This window comes from Adiantum capillus-veneris, chromosome 19 (genome assembly GCF_014529385.1).
Source record: "Adiantum capillus-veneris isolate H3 chromosome 19, ASM1452938v2, whole genome shotgun sequence".
Classification (NCBI taxonomy): domain Eukaryota; kingdom Viridiplantae; phylum Streptophyta; class Polypodiopsida; order Polypodiales; family Pteridaceae; genus Adiantum; species Adiantum capillus-veneris.
In genome coordinates, this window is record NC_140949.1 from 79,421,917 (window position 1) to 79,440,770 (window position 18,854).

Consider the following 18,854-nt stretch of genomic DNA (forward strand, 5'->3'; position numbering starts at 1 on the left):
TCTAGAAACAATAAATGCATTTCTTCAGTCGAAAAGACAGTAAAGTTGTCCACGAAAATGGCCAGAAACTTATGCAAACATTCACTAAAAATTTCGATCATGCATCTCTGAAAAGTTGTTGGAGCATTACAAAGTCCAAATGACATTACCAAATACATAAATGCTCCCCATTCAATGATGAATGTTGTTTTGGCCAAAAGCATATAGCTACATGTGTAGCAAGGTAGGGGTAGAGTGCAATCGAAAAGACATTCATGCCTAGCATTAGTACAAGAGGGAAGAAGACTTGCATCGATAAATGTGAGCGAAATTATTACTATAGACAAGATGAAGACTTCACGCCGTGGACCTTCTAAAATGTTTAACCATTCATATGAGCGCATTCAATACAATGGGCCCTTTGGCTGAAGAAAAATTCAAACTCACATAGCCTAAAAATACACACGAAACAAACTATCTCCTACACATTGCATACTCCTTCAGTAAAAGGATCGGGGGATTCGAACTTGCCTACTAATTCAATACAGCTTCAATGCTAACTCCTTAACCACTCATGCTACATGAGCTTCATTGATGCCCCAACTCCCCCAACAAATAGAAAAAACGATCGCGCATGCAGCTCTATGCAGCAAGGACTTGCTGCCGCCTCAGGCTAGAGCGGCTGCCAATAGCCACATCCCCCCCCCCCCGCCCTCCCAATAATTAAAAAAAAAAAACCGTTGTCCGTTGATGCTCACTCCCTGGTAGCATTGTTGGACCTTGCACCGCCTCCAGCTTAACTTTAATCTTTAAACTTAGGGCATCTCTTGTGAGTCCGCCTTTTCCCACATACTCCTTTCTCCTCGTCCTCCTACTACTACTGGTAGCGTTGGTATTATATTCATTTCATTGTGAGATTCCTCTAGATTCCCTTCGAATTTAGAACCCTCTCTCTCTTTCTCTACAAAAGGGATGCTCAGGATTCGAACACGCACAACCTGCAAAAGAATCACGTGCAGCAACTCTGCTAGCCAATCCGCCACTCCAATTTTGTTGCAAAGAAATGGTGCACACGTATAGAAAAAACTTCCAAATGACCGTCTGTCCTTCACTGACCTCCGGCCTCGCAACCGTGCCTCGTGTGTCAATTGTTTGCTGTGTCGCTTGGCATCAATTGAGATTCCGTTTTTTTATGGAATTAACGCCAGCTGGTACCCCCTACCTCCTTTCTCCTTTAGCATGCCCGCATAAAATTGGACCGACTGAAATTGATTTTGGGCCAAAAGACTTCACTGCTAAGGAAGGAAAGACTCCATTTGAATTTAGCCTGTAGGCTAACGCTGAGTTTTGAGTTTTCTGCGTGAAGTAATGCTCGTTCCTTCTCCCTATTGCGGATGACTATGTCGTGAAGAGCTTTCCAAACGCAATATGGCTAGCGCGGTGGAGGAGGGGGACAAAGAAGAGAAAGAATATGTGTTGTTGGAGTTTGAAGATGGCTGGCTGCCCAACAGCAATACCCGTTTTTCCCTTTCTGTAAGCTGCAGGTCTTAAATACCACATGTAACTTGCCATTGGGGAGCATTGCTTTAAGTGATTCTTGTTTCTTCTGTTTTCCAGGGTCTTGGTACCATGAACCCAATTCTGGTGTTGGAGGACGGCACCAAAATGGTATGCGCTTTGCTTCTTAATGTTTTTGTTGCCCTCTGAACCTGAATATTGTAGAATTGCATTCTACAGTCCTACTTGAGCTCCTCTCAACCTTACTGTCATGGGTTGTAGTCGTCGAAGGACTTTCAGTGACTATGCCCTTGAACACTTGAGTGATTCCTCCTCCTTGAGTGTATCTTCCAGAAACAGAATCCCACTTCAGATCTGACTGCTCTTCCAGCATGCTTACATCAAGGCCTCTATTGTTAATGCCTTCATGCAGCTGGTATTGAGGATGTCTTCATGCAGCTGTTTACCAATTGTATATCCTAACACAGCCTCAAAGAGATGGTAGCGAATGGGGTTGCCAATGGGGATTTTCTGGAGCTGATAGTAGCTTGATAATTAAATATCGTGGCAAGAGGAGATTTATTTGCCTGTCTCGTTATCATCTCAAAGGAGTAACTTTGTGAGAGTGCTAGGCTGCATTATGGCCGAGTCTGCCCTTGACCACCGAAGTCATGATAGAAACTCAGTACATAGAACTTTTTGTTGACATATGCTCATGTGTGTGCACGTGTGGTGTGTGTTGTGTTTGAAAGCATATGTTAGTACCTAGTTCTACACCCACTATTGGGCATTGACGATGTTAGTGGGGATGTCGTGGTATTTAGTCGATACTATGCATGATGGAGCTGATAGTTATATTGTCTTGTGGGTGACTATCATGGGTCTATACCTTGCACTTTCCTTTAAGGGTGAATCTGGGTTTATCCTGGATTCATCTAGGTATATAACTTTGAGAGAGAGAGAGAGAGAGAGAGAGAGAGAGAGAGAGAGAGAGAGAGAGAGAGAGAGAGAGAGAGAGAGAGATTGGGCCTTGCAACTTACCGAGAATATCCTCAATCCGAGGAATTGGAAAGATTCCTGATAGTGATCTTGTTTGAAGATCGGTAGTCTATGCAGATTCGAAACGTGCTATCTTTCTTTTGCATCAATAAAACTGGAGAGCAGTACGGCGAAGTACTTGGTTGAACTAGACCTTTTCGAGAAGCTTGTTGAATTGCTTCAAACTTTTCTCTTGCCAAGTAAGACTTGCCCTATAAGGGGGTTAGTTTGGAGGTGAGCTATCCGGTACGAGATCAATGTGATGATCTTCGGGACGTAGCTTTTCTGGAAGAGTGCCTGTGAAACAGTCTTTATACCTTTCAATAAATTGAAAACGTTTAAGTTTCAAACTAGAGAGGAAACCCTCTACTTCTTTATTTCTTTTTTAATGGATATATGGCTCACAATAGGAATAGCCAATCCCCAACATCAACAAAATTTTTAATGTTCTTGCCCTAATGCTCACATAATCTGGGGCTGGTTGCCTACGGTACTGCCATGGCATACCCAAGATGATATCACATCCCCCGATGGGTGTCATAAAAAATGATTCGCGGTCCTTGTACTCGCTAATCAGAAGATTGAGCTGTCCTTGCACGGGAGTTGCATTGGTAGTCAACCCCTCGAATGCCAATCCGGAAATGACTGGAGTTTCAAGCTGAGTTGGTGTGAGGCCCAAGCGTGCTGCAGTACCCAATGAGATAAAGTTGTCCCTTGATCCAAGGTCATAGAGGATCAATTCCCATTGGTTATTCACAGATCCCAGCCCTCTAGAAGTTGATACTTCCCTTTTTTTGTTTCCGTATTCCCTTGAACATCAGGAATAGAATTCGTGTCACAAAGTGATGACATGTCATGCCCAACTGGAAGAGAAATGGCCGAGTGGACTAGAGAAACTGAAACGACAAACTTACGAGCATCAACCATGGGGCCCGGAACCCTAAAAGACAGAAGCTTGCGCTCTGGAAGAGATTTCCGAAAATCGCGTTGACATGCTGACCTGACAGATTGTATGGATGCTGACATGGCAGATCGTATGCATGCTGATGTGACGGGGCTGTACGGATTTTCAGCGTTTTGGGCTGATTGTGCCACATGGCATGCTGCACAAAATTCCGCGATTTGCGCTAGCTTTTGGGAGCAGATGCTTTTGAGGCTTAGTGCTTTTGAACTTGATGCTTTTGGGTATCCCTTGTACTGTTTATAAGAGCTCTTCGAGCCTCACTCTGCAGAGCATCTGGACGCAGAGTCTGAGAGCAGAGGACTCTCGGGAGATGTACCTTGACGTGATCAATAATAAAGAAGTATGGCGGCAGTTTTTGGGGCCAGTGCTTCTGGGCATAGAACTCCGCCGTGCCATGTCAACTCTTTCTTTCTCTCTATTTAAGCCCAATGGTTTTGAAGTTTCTGTTCGTGTGGTGCTATTTATTTCTTGCTTGGAGTGTCCAAGCGTGTAACAGTGGTATCAGAGCTCAGAAAGATTCTTCTTCTACAAAGGATCCGATCCCTTCTGCAACACACAGGTTCTCAAGGAGAATTTAATAGAGTAGACAAGACTTTTGTGAAAAAATCTTCATGCCACGACCGCGGACTTTTTAGCCAGTCCCACCCTTTGTCCATCGTGTTGCAGTTCAAAAATGAACCATCTGTAAGTTCCACCTGAAAAGCTTCCAAACTCTGTTGGGTTGGTAGGTGAAGCTTGCTGACTAAAGAAGTGCTTACAAAATTTGTGGAACATCCACTATCCACGAGCACATTGATTGGATGTTTGCCAATGAAACCAAGAAGATTGAGAACCTGGTTGGAAAGATCAATAGGAACTCAGGTGCAATTGTGGGCATTTAGCATTAAGGCGCTAACCACTTTGGATACTTGAATCGCACGAATTGCCTGTTTGCCTTTGTCCTTTATTGGAGGTGGACAGTGTTCTGAATCTGTAAATGACTCCATATTTGAAATTTGCTGAATATTTGAAGGGTTTGGACGCTTCGGGCATTCATACCACCTGTGTGGACCACCACAAATTGTGCACAATCCTGTGCGGTTGGGCTGAGAGGTGGAAGGAGCGATGAAGAGGCTTGCTGCTCTGATGGACCATTACGACGGTCGTTACGTCGGCGGTCGGACCGAAACTGTCCTCGATTCCGATTGTTATGCTGGAAGAGGAGCCGTTATATGAAGCTGTTGCTTGGCTAGAGAACCGAGGCCGAAAAGACTGCTGTCTAGAAAATTGTTGTCTAGAAGACTGAGGCTGTTGTAGTAAGCGCCGATTAGGATTAAAGTTGCTGGGGCGACCACGTTGAGAAAAGCAGCCATTGGTTGAAGACTGATTGCCCATGAATGATGTCCGTGTTTGATGATAATTGTCTCCAAGCCGTTCGGCATAAGCAATGGCAGCATCCAATGTAGTTGGGTTAAACTTTTGCACGTCATTCTTCAGGTTGGGTTCTAGTCCGTCGATGAAACTGTGTAGATTATTCGATGAACTAAGGGTCTCTATCTCCAGAGTTAGCCTTTGGAACTCTGTGATAAATACGCGGCCAAGGAACCTGTCTGGTTCAGGCGGCAGAGAGCAGACTGGGCATGAAAGTCCACATTCGCAGGTTCAAATGCTTTGCAAATGGAGCGCAATTCTACGTTGCCACCACAGGAACGCTGTATCTTTTAATAATGAACTGGCGAGTGCAACTTTCTTACTTTCCACCAAGTCCGTATTGGACATGTAGACCTCCATCTTAAATATCCATTGGTCTAGCACGCGCTTGTCGTGACGACCATTGTATGGTTCTGGCAGCTTAACATCGAGCTTCTTTTTCTGTGCGGAATTAAAATTTTTATAGAGAAGCTGTAATTCATTATTGTCTACCTCTGCTGTAGGATCTGGTTTGTCTTCATGTCCGTCCATTGAAGCTTCTGAAGAAGAGGGTGAAGCAGCAGAAGGGTTTGCTCGAGAAGAAGTGTGTGTCTGTTGCATCTGCTCCAAACGAGTGTTGAGGGAAGCAAGACTTGTTGTAAAAGTGTGTTGTAAAGCTTCCATTTGTTCCTTGAGAAGAGCAAGCATTTGTGCCTGCTGGCCATCTTCTTCTGCTTGGGACGTCGACATGGTTCTGCCTCAGAGAGAGTATCGAGGAGAAGCTGGAGAAGTATGTGGCATGTAGATAGGAGAAGCCGCTACTGAAGATTCGCCGAACTCTGCTATGAAATCTGGATCCAGGTCTGAATCCTCAAGATCCTCGATCTCGTCCAATGGAGGTGTTTCCTCTGGAGCGGGCGTCAAAGGTGTATAATTTGGAATGAGAATCTCCTTGTGAACACGCACCAGCGGTTGGAGTGAAATAATATTGTTGATCACGTCCACTCTGCACTCTATCAGCGAGTAGGCGAGATGAGGGTTCCGCCCAAGGAGGCTTGTAATGCTGGAGATGCTGCGGCTCGCACGTCAGAACAATATGCCACACCACCCAAGTTTGGAACTATGTCGAGTGGCGGTGGGTGACGTATAGTAGGTACTGTTGCGGAACCGGTACAACCTGGGGTACTGGAACTGGTATCTCTGCTGGAATGGGAGCGCTTTCGGGAACTGGAGTGCTCAAAAGAGCAGGGTCGGGTTTTGGCGAATCGGGAATGATAATAATTTCGGGTTCCGGAGTATTGGGAATTACAATGACTTTGCGTTCCGGCAGGATTTCGCCCGGAATCTCGTCTATGTACGAGAGGAAGTGGATTGGAACATCGAAGGCATCGCCGGCCATGACGGTGAAGAATCCCGCGCGCGTAGAGTACACCCAAAGCCTGGGAGAGATCGAAGCACTGGATGCCAACGTTTGATGAAAAGCATCGCTGGCTGCTTGTTGGGCATTTTTATCATTTTTTTTAATGAAGGGGTATGTTCACATAAGCTTAAAAAAATTTGGTTCTTGGGCGGCCACTCAACTCAAGTACTTGGCTGGGCAATTTGAATGGTCTTTACGTTGAGTTGTAAAACGTGAGAGCTTGCTGTAAGCGTAAAAACTGTCTAGCGTGGAATAAAAAGCCAGGCAGCGCGTATGAATTAAGGACCAGCGAAGGGGTTTTTGAAGAGGCGCTTCAGCGTTGCTGATGTGGGCTGCCGCTTGGGGAAGGTTGCGATGCAAAGGGTTTCCAGCGAATGGGTGCAATTCTGTCACGTGACACATCCCAACCCTATGTGTCCGTGGACAAGCTACACCACAACAGGGTTCAGTCAGTTTAGATTAGTAGTGATCTGGCACTTTTGTGAGTCTATTCGTAGACCCTGCATGCCCAGTCACTTAGCATAGATGCATATCCTCCGGTTGCACACAGCATGATCATCGGAATTCCCATCAGAATCCATTAGCATCAGTTAGGGGAATTTTCCAATGCATTTAGCCTATTTTCCTATTTATTGGGATTTTCACTTATTATTTTTAAGTGACTTTCCTACAAAAGTAGGTAGGGCAATTTTGCTAAGTTAATATATAAGCAAACCCAAGTTAGCACTTTCTGCCATCTGGCAGAAGAGGCAGCAGGAGCACCTTGCTCAACAGGCAACTTCTTAGCAAGACCAACCCCCGCGACTACTCTGGCGTTTTCTCCACAGAAGACCTAGCGTTTTTGCATCAGATCAGCCTTGGCGATTTGTGCACAGCAGATCAGCCCCGGCGTCATCACGACACAGCAGATCAGCCTAGCGTTTTTGCATTTGCAAAACCCCGGCGACAGAAGGACCAATTTCAGCCCTTGGCGTTTTTGGATTTCAACAACAAATTAAGACCGGCATTATTCACCTAAAGTGTAGCAGATTCAGCCCGTAAAGACCATCAATTTTCAGCCCTAAGAAACCTCATTTTTCAGCCAAGAAAACGCAGTCAAAACAGTCATTTTCAGCCACCGAAACAGTCCCGAAATTCAGCAATTAGAAGATCTCAGATTTCAGCCGTCGTCGTCGTCGTCATTGGCACAGACCAAGTTGCATAGTCCATTGCATACGCATTGTACACCTTTGTGCAATCAAAGAATAGACCACTCTCGCCGACGAGAGTGGGGCCTTTGGAGGAGGGTTTTACAACCCCTCGGGTGTCGTATCTCTTCTCTCTCCTTCTCTCAGTCTCATTCACTTGCACGCACAATCCATTCACTTTGTTCGTGATCATAGCACTCTCCATAAGACGGAAAGCTCTCTCTTTCCCTAAGAACTAAAAGGAACCTTGAGCAATAAAGATCACTAATCTTGAGAAAATACAACATTCATTCCGCTGCACCTAACATTGGTATCAGAGGTTTGGAAGTGTTCTGCATTACTCAAGGGAAGAACCATAAGAATTTTTTTGCTTGTTTTGATCGCACGAACCCAAGTTTACTTGGGCGTGACGATTCCTAATCGTGTTTTGTTGAAGAGTGACAGGAATCCCAAGAAAGAAGGGCTTGTCTAGCCTCCCCTTGTGTCTCTTTTCACTCATTGAGAGCGGACCGTGCACTTAGCGGCCGGCCAATTGACGTGAGGCGGGGAAAAGCAACCTTGGTGTGAGCGCAAGGCTGCCAAGGGGTGCGCCCGCAGAAAAGGGTAGAACTCGGATGAAGAGAAGATCCTTCTCCAACGCGATTTGCAAGCGAAAGAAAACCTCAAGAACCTCAAGAACCCAAGATTCTCACGAATCAAAGAAACCCTCACGAACCTCAAGAACCCAGGATTCTCACGAATCAAGGACCTCAAGAACCTCAAGAACCCAAGATTCTCACGAATCAAGGACCTCAAGAACCTCAAGATCCTCAAGAACCCAAGTTCCTCGTGAACTTAAGAACCCAAGACCCCCAAGATCCCACAAGAACCCACGATTGCAGAATGGTCATCACTCGAAGCGGAATGGATACTTCGCTTGGAGGTGATGAGCATGAGAGACGCGAAGAAGAATTTTCCTCACCAGGAGGTTTTTCCGACCCTTCCCCATCTACGACAAAGATTGCACGAACTCCTATGGAGGAGTTAGACCAAGAAAGAGAAGCAGAAAAAAAGGCTTACGAAGAACGAAGGGCAGCCATAGATCGTGAATACAAAGAAGGAATGGCAGCCATAGCACGTGAGAGCGAGCAAGTACGCTTGGAAGCCAAAGCAAGAGAAGCAGAATTTGATCGAGAGAACAAAGAAATGGAAGCCAAGTTTGATCGCGAGAACAAAGCAATAAGGCAAGAGATGTTGCGACTCTTTTCTCAAATGCAGGCATAGATGCAACAAGATCAGGAAAAGAAGACTCTCTCAGTCTCTTCTTCTCCAAAGCATGATACACAGGATTTGCATGATTGTGTGAAGCATAATGATGATTTGATTGACAATGATAAGCATGATGATTTGGATGCCAATGATTTGCATAATGATTTGGATGACAAAGATAAGCATGATGATTTGCATCATCAAGATGTGATTTCTCACAAGCATGATGAATTTCATGAAGATGATGTGATTGTTCACAAGAATGATGTGTTAGTTGATGCTTTTTCTAGCGAAGCTAACCTCGTTGTAGATTCGATCAATCGCCAAGATCGATAATCACCAAGAATCGATCTTGGCTTTCGAGTCGAGGTCCATAGATCCCCCACAAGAAGATTCGATAGATCCCGAAGAACCGATCTTGGCTCTCGAGCCTTGGTCCAGAGAACCCTCATAGGAAGTATTATGTGTTCGCATGATTGATACGCACGCATGGTTCGAGTGTTTCATTCGTGAAGGTTTCTTGTATTTTAGTCAGCATCGTTATGTGATCCCTTTTCCTAGGCATGACATATTGTATGTTGAGCATGTTTCTCTCATGGATAAGCACGAATGTATGCGGATTGTTCATGAAAAGTTGAAAAGTTTGTATGTAAGGAAGTCGCATTCCATGTCTCTTCCTTGGCATGACACAGTTTCCGAAAGAGCACATGATAGTATGAGCACCAAGCATGGGCATTTCCATTGTGATTTGCCACAGTTGATTGATTTCGATCAAACAGAAAAGATTCGACCGCATTGTTTGCATGTGTTTGATGAACGGGTTGTCACTCCATCTCTATGTTCATCTACATTGCATGCACAGTCTTTAGAGAAGACAAGATTTTTTTCCTTCACTTTACATGGAATGGGTATGTTCATGGTTTTGTGTTGGAGATGGTTTCAGGAATTTTCAGCCATGGAGATTCTTGAAAAAGAAGAAAGTAGGACTCTAGACGCAGTTGAAGCACGAAAGGATATTCAAACGACTTTGTGTCGCTTTCGGCGCAGCCCAAAGAAGAAGGCTTTGCAGATCTTTATGAAGTTCAAGTACCGCACGACCCACACATCAAAGTGGGCCGGCGAAGAGTCCCTTCCAAGATTCCGGATGCTGTTGGTGATCTCCCTCGACGCCGTACAGTTCGGTACCAGTACCTCACATTGAAAAGGAGGGGATGTCACGTGACACATCCCAACCCTATGTGTCCGTGGACAAGCTACACCACAGCAGGGTTCAGTCAGTTTAGATTAGCAGTGATCTGACACTTTTGTGAGTCTATTCGTAGACCATGCATGCCCAGTCACTTAGCATAGATGCATATCCTCCGGTTGCACACAGTGTCACGTGACACATCCCAACCCTATGTGTCCGTGGACAAGCTACACCACAGCAGGGTTCTGTCAGTTCAGTCAAGTCTAGATTAGCAGTGATCTGGCACTTTCGTGAGTCTATTCGTAGACCGTGCATGCCCAGTCACTTAGCATAGATGCATATCCTCCGGTTGCACACAGCATGATCATCGGAATTCCCATCAGAATCCATTAGCATCAGTTAGGGGAGTTTTCCAGTGCATTTAGCCTATTTTCCTATTTATTGGTTATTTTCACTTATTATGTTTAAGTGACTTTCCAACAAAAGTAGGTAGGGCAATTTTGCTAAGTTAATATATAAGCAAACCCAAGTTAGCACTTTCTGGCAGAAGAGGCAACAGGAGCTTCCCGCTCAACTGGCAACTTCTCAGCAGTACCCCCCCAAAACCCCCCAGCGTTTTTGGACCTCCTTCTTCGCGGGGATTCCCAGCAGAACCATCGCCATACCTCCCACTACCTTGGCGTTTTCACAGATCAGCCATCGCTTGAAGCTTCCCCCTTCTGGCGATAACCCCCGGCAGATCAGCCCAAGACCTAGCGTTTTTGCTTGCAAAAACACTACAGATTCAGCCAGCATTTTCTTCACAAAAACGGCAGCCCACTTTGCAGATTTCCAGCGTTTTTGCTTTGCAGAGTCGGATCAGCCTCGCATGCACCACATCCATCAGCGTTTTGTGTTTGCAGATACAATCAGCCTAGCGTTTTTGGTGAAAGCCAGATTCAGCGAGCGTTTCTGATTTACAGCCCTTGCCGCATCAGAACCACAGCGTTTTCAGCAGTTAGAACAGTAGCAGATTCTCCCCAAGTTGGTTGCAGATGATCCCCCATTTTCAGCCATAAAAACGCAGCCAAAACAGTCATTTTCAGCCACCGAAACAGTCCCGAAATTCAGCAGTTAGAAGATCTCAGATTTCAGGCATCGTCGTCGTCGTCGCCGTCAGCGTAGTCTCAGTCCATTGCATTCGCATTGTACACCTTTGTGCAATCAAAGTAGACCACTCTCGCCGACGAGAGTGGGGCCTTCAGAGGAGGGTTTTACAACCTCTCGGGTGTCGTATCTCTTCTCTCTCCTTCTCTCAGTCTCATTCACTTGCACGCACAATCCAATCACTTTGTTCGTGACCACAACACTCTACAGACGGAAAGCTCTCTCTTTCCATAAAGAACTAAAAGGAACCTTGAGCAATAAAGATAACTAATCTTGAGAAAATACAACATTCATTCCGTTGCACCTAACATTGGTATCAGAGCTTTGAAAGTGTTCTGCATTACTCAAGGAAAGAACCACAAGAACCACAAGAATTTTTATTGCTTGTGATGATCGCACGAACCCAAGTTTCTTTGGGCGTGGCGATTCCTAATCGTGTTTTGTTGAACAGTGACAGGAATCCCAAGAAAGAAGGGCTTGTCCAGCCTCCCCTTGTGTCTCTTTTCACTCATCGAGAGCGGACCGTGCACTTGGACCGTGCACTTAGCGGCCGGCCAATCAACGTGAGGTGGGAAAAAACAATCTTGGTGTGAGCGCAAGGCCGCCAAGGGGTGCGCCCGCAGAAAGGAGTAGAACTCGGATGAAGAGAAGATCCTTCTCCAACGCGATTTGCAAGCGAAAGAAAACCTCAAGAACCTCAAGAACCCTAGATTCTCACGAATGAAGGACCTCAAGAACCTCAAGAACCCAAGTTCCTCGTGAACTTAAGAACCCAAGACCCCCAAGAACCCAAGTTCCTCGTGGACTTAGGAACCCAAGACCCCAAGAACCCACAAGAACCCACGATTGCAGAATGGTCATCACTCGAAGTGGAGTGGATACTTCGCTTGGAGGCGATGAGCATGAGAGAGGCGAAGAAGAATTTTCCCCACCAGGAGGTTTTTCCGACCCTTCCCCATCTACGACAAAGATTGCACTAACTCCTATGGAGGAGTTGGACCAAGAAAGAGACGCAAAAAAAAAGCCTACGAAGAAGATGTAAGGTCTCTGACCTCGATCAAAAGAGCACCATTGTACCATGAAATGAACATAATGGAAAAAGTTACTATTTTTAGCAGTTTTCTAAATTTTGTCAGTGCCATGATGTTCAGAATGTTTTAAAGCTTCGAAATGTGAATTAAAATAATTTTTTTACCAAAAATAGAAAGTTTTTGGTCGCCCGACCCGGCCTGTTTTGATCGTCTCGAAAAACTGCATCCGTACCCCGAAATTGAAAAAATGCATTTTCGGACCCCGGGAGCTGCTAAATATGGCAGGTACTCGGTCCAGTACGCCTTAGTTAGAGCTCAGTATAGCAATTTACGGCATCAAAATCCGACTCGTATGACCCGTTTTAGCCTAAAACCAATTTTTCATAAAATTGTCCGGGGAGGCACCGAGGGCTCGGGACTGTGTGGGAACAGGTTCCAGGCCACTCCTGACCAACTTTAGCAGCTAGGGGGCGTCCTCTTGCCTTGTGGGAGTCTTTGGGAAGTTTCCAAGCTTGCAACTAAGTGTGAGAACCAGTTAACTAAACCAACTGGACACTTGGTGGGTAGGGGAACTGGACTTGCCAATACAGAGACTGAGTGCTCCTTCAGATGCAATTAGCAAGGCTGGTCAATTTTCAGCCTGTAGGAGCCTATTTAAAGGTCTACTCACACACACACACACATATGCTCACACACACATAGTGCACACATACACACCTACACACACTGGGAAGGTGCTGCCGGTACACACCTTTTGAAGGAGGAACAAGGAGGAAGGTGCTGTCGAATTCTCGCCTCAAGAAGCTCGATTAGATAAGAGAATCGATAAGATTATCAGCCCTTAATCACAGTAACCACGGTTTAATTAATGCCTTCTGTAAATTCTTTTCATTACCATCTAAATTCCTCGTCTATTATGCTTATTCCTAGTCGTAATTCTTTATAATTACTCTCTAATTTCTCCTTAACCATATTCTATTATATAATCATTATCCAATAGTTGAATTATCAGCCATTCATCACTCTTAATTAATGATTAGTGCATGGTTATTAGAATTTTCTCTCTCTAGGTAGCATAGTAATTAATCGATAAGCTGATAATTGTGTAGATTGATGAGAATCACTCTTTCTATCATTCATTAATATTGTAGCTAAATTAAATTCATTTCCCTTATGCATTAAGATGTAATTAAGGAATAATTAATCCGTCGTTGAGTCTCTAAGAGTTGACTTTTCTTACACCTATGCATAAGGTGAATCTGCACCATCTATTTGCTAGGAAAGAGATTAATCATGCTTAATTCATCTCTCTGGTAATTCCATTAGTGAAATCCTATTATTCTTAATCATGTAAGCCGAGTAATTATCTTTAGATCCGGTTCCCATAGGATTATGTGTCATCCATAATGATTGCTATATGGAAAAATCTAGACCTCTCATATAGGAGGGATTAATTGATGTTGCTAATCTATCTATTGGGTTGTTATGACGCTTGCGAACCTTAGCTTTTTCTCCAAGCTAATTATTTAAAGTAGTGAGTAAAATGGCTCCGGTTAAGAGAACTCCCTTCGGTGGTGCCCACGACCACGAGGCAAGAACAAGCAATGTCAATGGAAAGGGAAAAGCTCCCATGGACGAACAAATACCGGCCATCTCACGGGCCATCGACGAAGAAATGGAAGAGGTAGGTCAGAATTTCATTCAAGTTGTTTAATTTAACATTGCTCACGTTTAGCTAGGAATGAACATATCCCCAAACATGTTGGAGAAATCCGACGGAAACCTCGGCATTGAATTCATTGTACATTAAGTTCTAAAGTAGGAAGGAAATGTTTGATGGGTATGCTGTTTGCAAGAGGAAAGAATGTCTGCTAGGGAAAATTTAGCTCGATATATTCATTTTATTTTCAATGTTGAATCAGTCTTGACCCCGCTATTGATCACAGGGAGTAGAGTTCCTCGTTAAGGACTCTTGAATCCACGACTTGCTTTTTATGCGGTGGATACCCACGACTTGCTTTCTATGCGGTGGGAACTCACGTCATGCTTTCTATGCGGTGGGAGTGTCCATGACGTGCTTTCTATGCGGTGGACATACCTAGGTGTATGGGCAGCTAGGCGACAACGAGAGGAGTGAACTCTCGCTGGAGGGGGGATGTTGTACCTCCAGAACATTGGAATTTTAATGAATAAGTTTGAGTAGAATTTTTACTAGAATACTGTCTTGGTGTTGTTTGCAATACTGGTTGAAGGGCTGTCTTAATGAACAATGTGCTTCGGAATTAAAACAAGGAATGTTTATGTTGAGCAACCTTTGTGGTAGTAATTAGGTCACACAAGGAAGTGTGAGTATGGGGGTGGAAAGTGGGGGCTTGGCTCAGATTGCCAATGCCTACGAGATGGGTGGTCCCGATTGGTCGGGAACTCTCTGTCCCCATAGTGCTTACTTCGATATTAGTAATACTCATTGTCCCTAGAGCGGTGAAATCTCGAGGGTACGTGCCTCTGAAACATGGGAAAAAAGGTACTTGGGGTTTCTCTTCTCTTGGAAGGTGAGTCTTAGGATCGCTAGATGGTTTAAGTACGCTTCCCCTGCGAGGTGGAGCTAGATCTCCCTGCTAGTAGGCTCGAACTCGACTCACCTTGTGATGAGAGATCGTCCGCTAGTCGAACCCTGAACCATTTTGTTTGCTTCCGCAATAGATCTAGTGGCCACCAGGTTCACCATCAAATCCGCTGGTTGATACGGCGGGGTGGGGACCTCACACCTGGTATCAGAGCTAAGCCTAGGTTAGGCTGGGAAATAAAGTCGTACTGTTTGAATATTTAAATAAGGAACTGAAAGTATATAGGTAGTTGATCCGAATTCCTTGCATTGGTGTTGCAAGAAAACCCCGTGCTCGAGTATCGAAAGTTCCAAGTGTTTGAGCTTATTTATGAGCAAGCTCGAAGATCCCTAGTTTACCAGTTCAGGCGAGATGTCATGGAGATATTGATAATGGCTCATACGCCACACTCCACTCGCATTGATAAAGGATGGGAACTTGATTTGACATTTCGAGGAGGGGTTTACTACATCAACGCTCGAAAGCTAGGATGCCTGGCTACCGATTTGAAGAAGATACGTTGGGGAGAAGAGTTGAGAGTGGTGGAGATATTCTACTTGGTGCCTACACGATTGGACCTGACTGTCTCAGGCGACACCAATCAAACCCTCAACGACTGGCTCTTGGAGAAGGTCACCAATGTGATCCCAGCAAACAGAGTCAACCTTTGGAGTACCAAAAGAGGAATTCTGGCTTGATATCTTAGTTTATTATCCACTCAAGAATGAGTACAGGAACTATTTCACGAACGAAGTAGTGCATCATGTGAATACCATCTCCTATGCGTATGTCATATGCAATCCATGAAGCCATGTAATAAGTTGATCATCAGTTATCTTAAACCTTGAGGGGTTTCGATTGTAATAAATTTTCATCAGTAAAGTGCTTTTTGTCTCTGAATCTTTGCCTCTTGATAAAGTGGAATTTTGAAATTTTATTAAAGTCTCGTGTCTATTTTTAAATCCAAGTAATGGTATCAAAAATTTTGTATAACCCATGTAGACACCACCTGTTGCTCTGTACTCGGCAGCGCAAGAGAAGAAGCTCCTTCTGAAGCAAGCCCAACCTCCTATATTTAAGGGCGAGGGGGCAAATGTAGAGAGAGATGCGGAAGTGTGGATGGAAGCCATAGACGACTATTTTGAGGCTGCGGGTACCCAACCCGTAAATCAGAACATGCTTGCAATGTTCCGCTCGACTGGCGATGCCAAGATATGGTGGAAGCAACATTGCAAGGATATGGATATTAAGGGATCTTCCCAGTCCTGGGAAGACATCAAAGCTGCGATAATGGGGCGTTATTTACCGCCTGCCTATAGAACCTTGAGGATGAATGAATTCTTTTCACTTCGGCAGCTGAATTCATCTGTCGAAGAATATTATGCAAAGTTTGTCACTCTTCGGAGATATGCTCCTAAGATGACCTTGGAACAACAGGTGGCGAGATTCTGCCAAGGACTAATCGATCCTTTGAATACTCGGCTGGAAGCTCTCAGGCCGACAACACTACAGGATGCCTTGTTGAGGACCAAACCTCTAGCTCTTGAAGTACAAAAGGTTAATCAGAACAGGAGGAATCATTAGGCAAAGAGGGCAAGGACATCTGCTTGGAATAACAGACCAGCCAACCAAGCATATGACCAGCGCCCTATTGTGGCTACCACCACAACCATGGAGTTCCCTGATATTCGATGCTATGGTTGCGGCGAGCATGGACATTACAGATCCAATTGCCCCAGGAACATTCAGGCAACCAACGCCAATGCCATACCCTTGAATACTCGTGGGCGTGGCCAAGCTAACGGAAGAAGAGGACGAGGAAGGATGAACAGAGGGCGAGGGCGTGGAGCTACCGCCAGAGTAAATGCCGCAGTGGTACAACCAACTGTGGGTGACGAAGCAGTGGAGAGAGCAACCCTACATGCTGCAATTGATAATCCCAATGGTTGCGAACAATACGCGGCCATCCATACGCCAGGATCTCTCAGAGGTGAACAAGTTAACTTCCTTATAGATTGTGGTAGTACTCTTTCATTTCTTTCACCCAGATGCATGAGGAAGCTTAAGCTAGATAAGTACCCAACAAGCAAGCTAGTTGTAGAGTTAGCAAACGGCAAGGAAGTAGTATCTCAACATTCTGCAGGAAAAATCAACTTTGATTTAGGGGAACACCCAACTTCTGCCCAATTTCGAACCCTACCCTTAGGATTCTTTGATGGGATACTAGGGATGGACTGGCTAAAGCAAAATAGGGCCCACATACATTGTGCACAAGGGAATTTTACCTTTACAGATAACTTGGGTAATGAAGCCTTAATCCAAGGGGAAAATGGGAGACCTAGGGCTACTCTAGTTAAGGCCAGCAGACTTTTGAAGGGACTAAGAAAGGGACAACAAATTTATGCGGTAAAGCTCAACAAGGTGAACCAATCAGATACCTCACTTCGACCAAACTGGTTGAGAGAGTATGATGATGTATTCCCTGAAGACCTTACGAATCTTCCGCCACATAGAGAGGTAGATCATGAGATTGAGACTATCCCTGGATGTGAACCTATCTCAAAAAGACCTTATAAGATGTCACTTCCAGAGGCCATCGAACTCAAGGAACAACTTAGGCAACTCATTGAGCAAGGATTCATTCGACCCAGTACTTCTCCTTGGGGTGCTCCAGTTCTTTTTCAAAAGAAGGATGGAACCTTAAGGCTATGCATAGACTACCGTGGACTGAACTAGGTAACTGTCAAGAACAAGTATCCAATTCCAAGGATTGACGAACTCTTGGACAGGCTCCACGGCGCCAAAATGTTTACAAAGATTGATCTAAGGTCAGGATATTACCAAATCAGAATCAAAGAATCAGATATTCCAAAGACAGCTTTCAACACTAGGTATGAGCACTACGAGTTCACAGTAATGTCTTTTGGTCTAACAAATGCTCCTGCAAGCTTCAATCGACTTATGCAGGATATTTTCAGACCTTACCTGGATGATTTTGTCTTGGTTTTCTTTGATGACATTCTGATCTATTCTAAGAACGAGGCAGACCACGAAGAACATGTTCGCAAAATACTTGATCTTCTTCGGGAACACCAACTTTACGCTAAAGAGAGCAAGTGCACTTTTTGCTCACTAAAGGTTAACTATCTTGGATTTGTCATATCGGCTGAAGGGATTTCAGTGGACCCAGACAAAGTCAAGGATATCGTTGATTGGCCTCAACCATCCACTGTCAGCGAAGTAAGAGGATTTCTCGGAATAACGGGATGGTACTGGATTTTTGTCAAGGACTATGCACGTATTGCTACACCTTTGACGGAACTCCTGAAGAAAAGAATGAGGATCGAATGGAAGACCGAGCACGAGTTTAGCTTTGCTAAACTAAAAGAGTTCTTGGTCTCAGCTCCTATTTTAAAGCTTCCAGATTTCAGCAAGGAATTTGAAGTAGCGACTGGCGCTAGCAAATTTGCTCTAGGCGGGGTTCTTACTCAAGAAGGAAGACCGGTGGCGTATACTTCGCGAAAGCTGAGAGATCATGAGAAGAATTATCCTACTCATGATTTGGAACTTTTAGCAGTTATTCATGCACTGAAGTTATGGAGACATTATCTTCTTGGGCGCAAGTTTCAGCTTAAAATGGATTTTTACTCAACCTATTCTCAATATGCGACAACGAAGATGGATAGAGCTATTACAGGAATATGACCTTGACATAAAGTATAGACCAGGAAAGGAAAATGCAGTTGCAGATGGTCTTAGCCGAAAATCCTTTCTCGGAGCTATCTCTATTCCAAATAACCCTATCTGGGATAGATCAAAGAAGCATCCTTGATAGATCCAGAGTACCAGCATATAGTATCTCTAGTCCAGCAGAATAAGATGCCTGAAGCTAAAGATTACTCTCTTATGGGAGGATGTCTTTACTACAGACATAGACTCTGTGTACCCAGAGACCCAGCTCTAAAGAAGGCTATTTTGTATGAAGCACACGATAGCCCTACATCCAGACATCTAGGCTATGCTAAGACTCTTTATGTTGTCAGGAGGAGTTACTTTTGGTCTGGAATGAAAGGAGACATACTTCGCTATGTGAGGCAATGTCTTTCTTGTCAGCGGATAAAAGCCGAAAGGATCAAGTTACCAGGGCAACTTCAACCTCT

At 44.6% G+C, this 18,854-nt stretch overlaps 1 protein-coding gene across 1 annotated transcript in view; it reads left to right on the forward strand.

The window, feature by feature from the left end:
• The first annotated feature begins 1,249 nt into the window (after positions 1-1,249).
• Positions 1,250-18,854, forward strand: part of LOC147434299 (uncharacterized) — a 68,543-nt gene continuing 50,938 nt past the window's right edge. The window contains exons 1-2 of the mRNA XM_086489918.1: positions 1,250-1,512; positions 1,597-1,647. Coding sequence (XP_086346044.1) covers positions 1,408-1,512; positions 1,597-1,647 — 156 coding nt within the window. The 5' untranslated portion in view covers positions 1,250-1,407. The remainder of the gene's footprint in view (positions 1,513-1,596; positions 1,648-18,854) is intronic.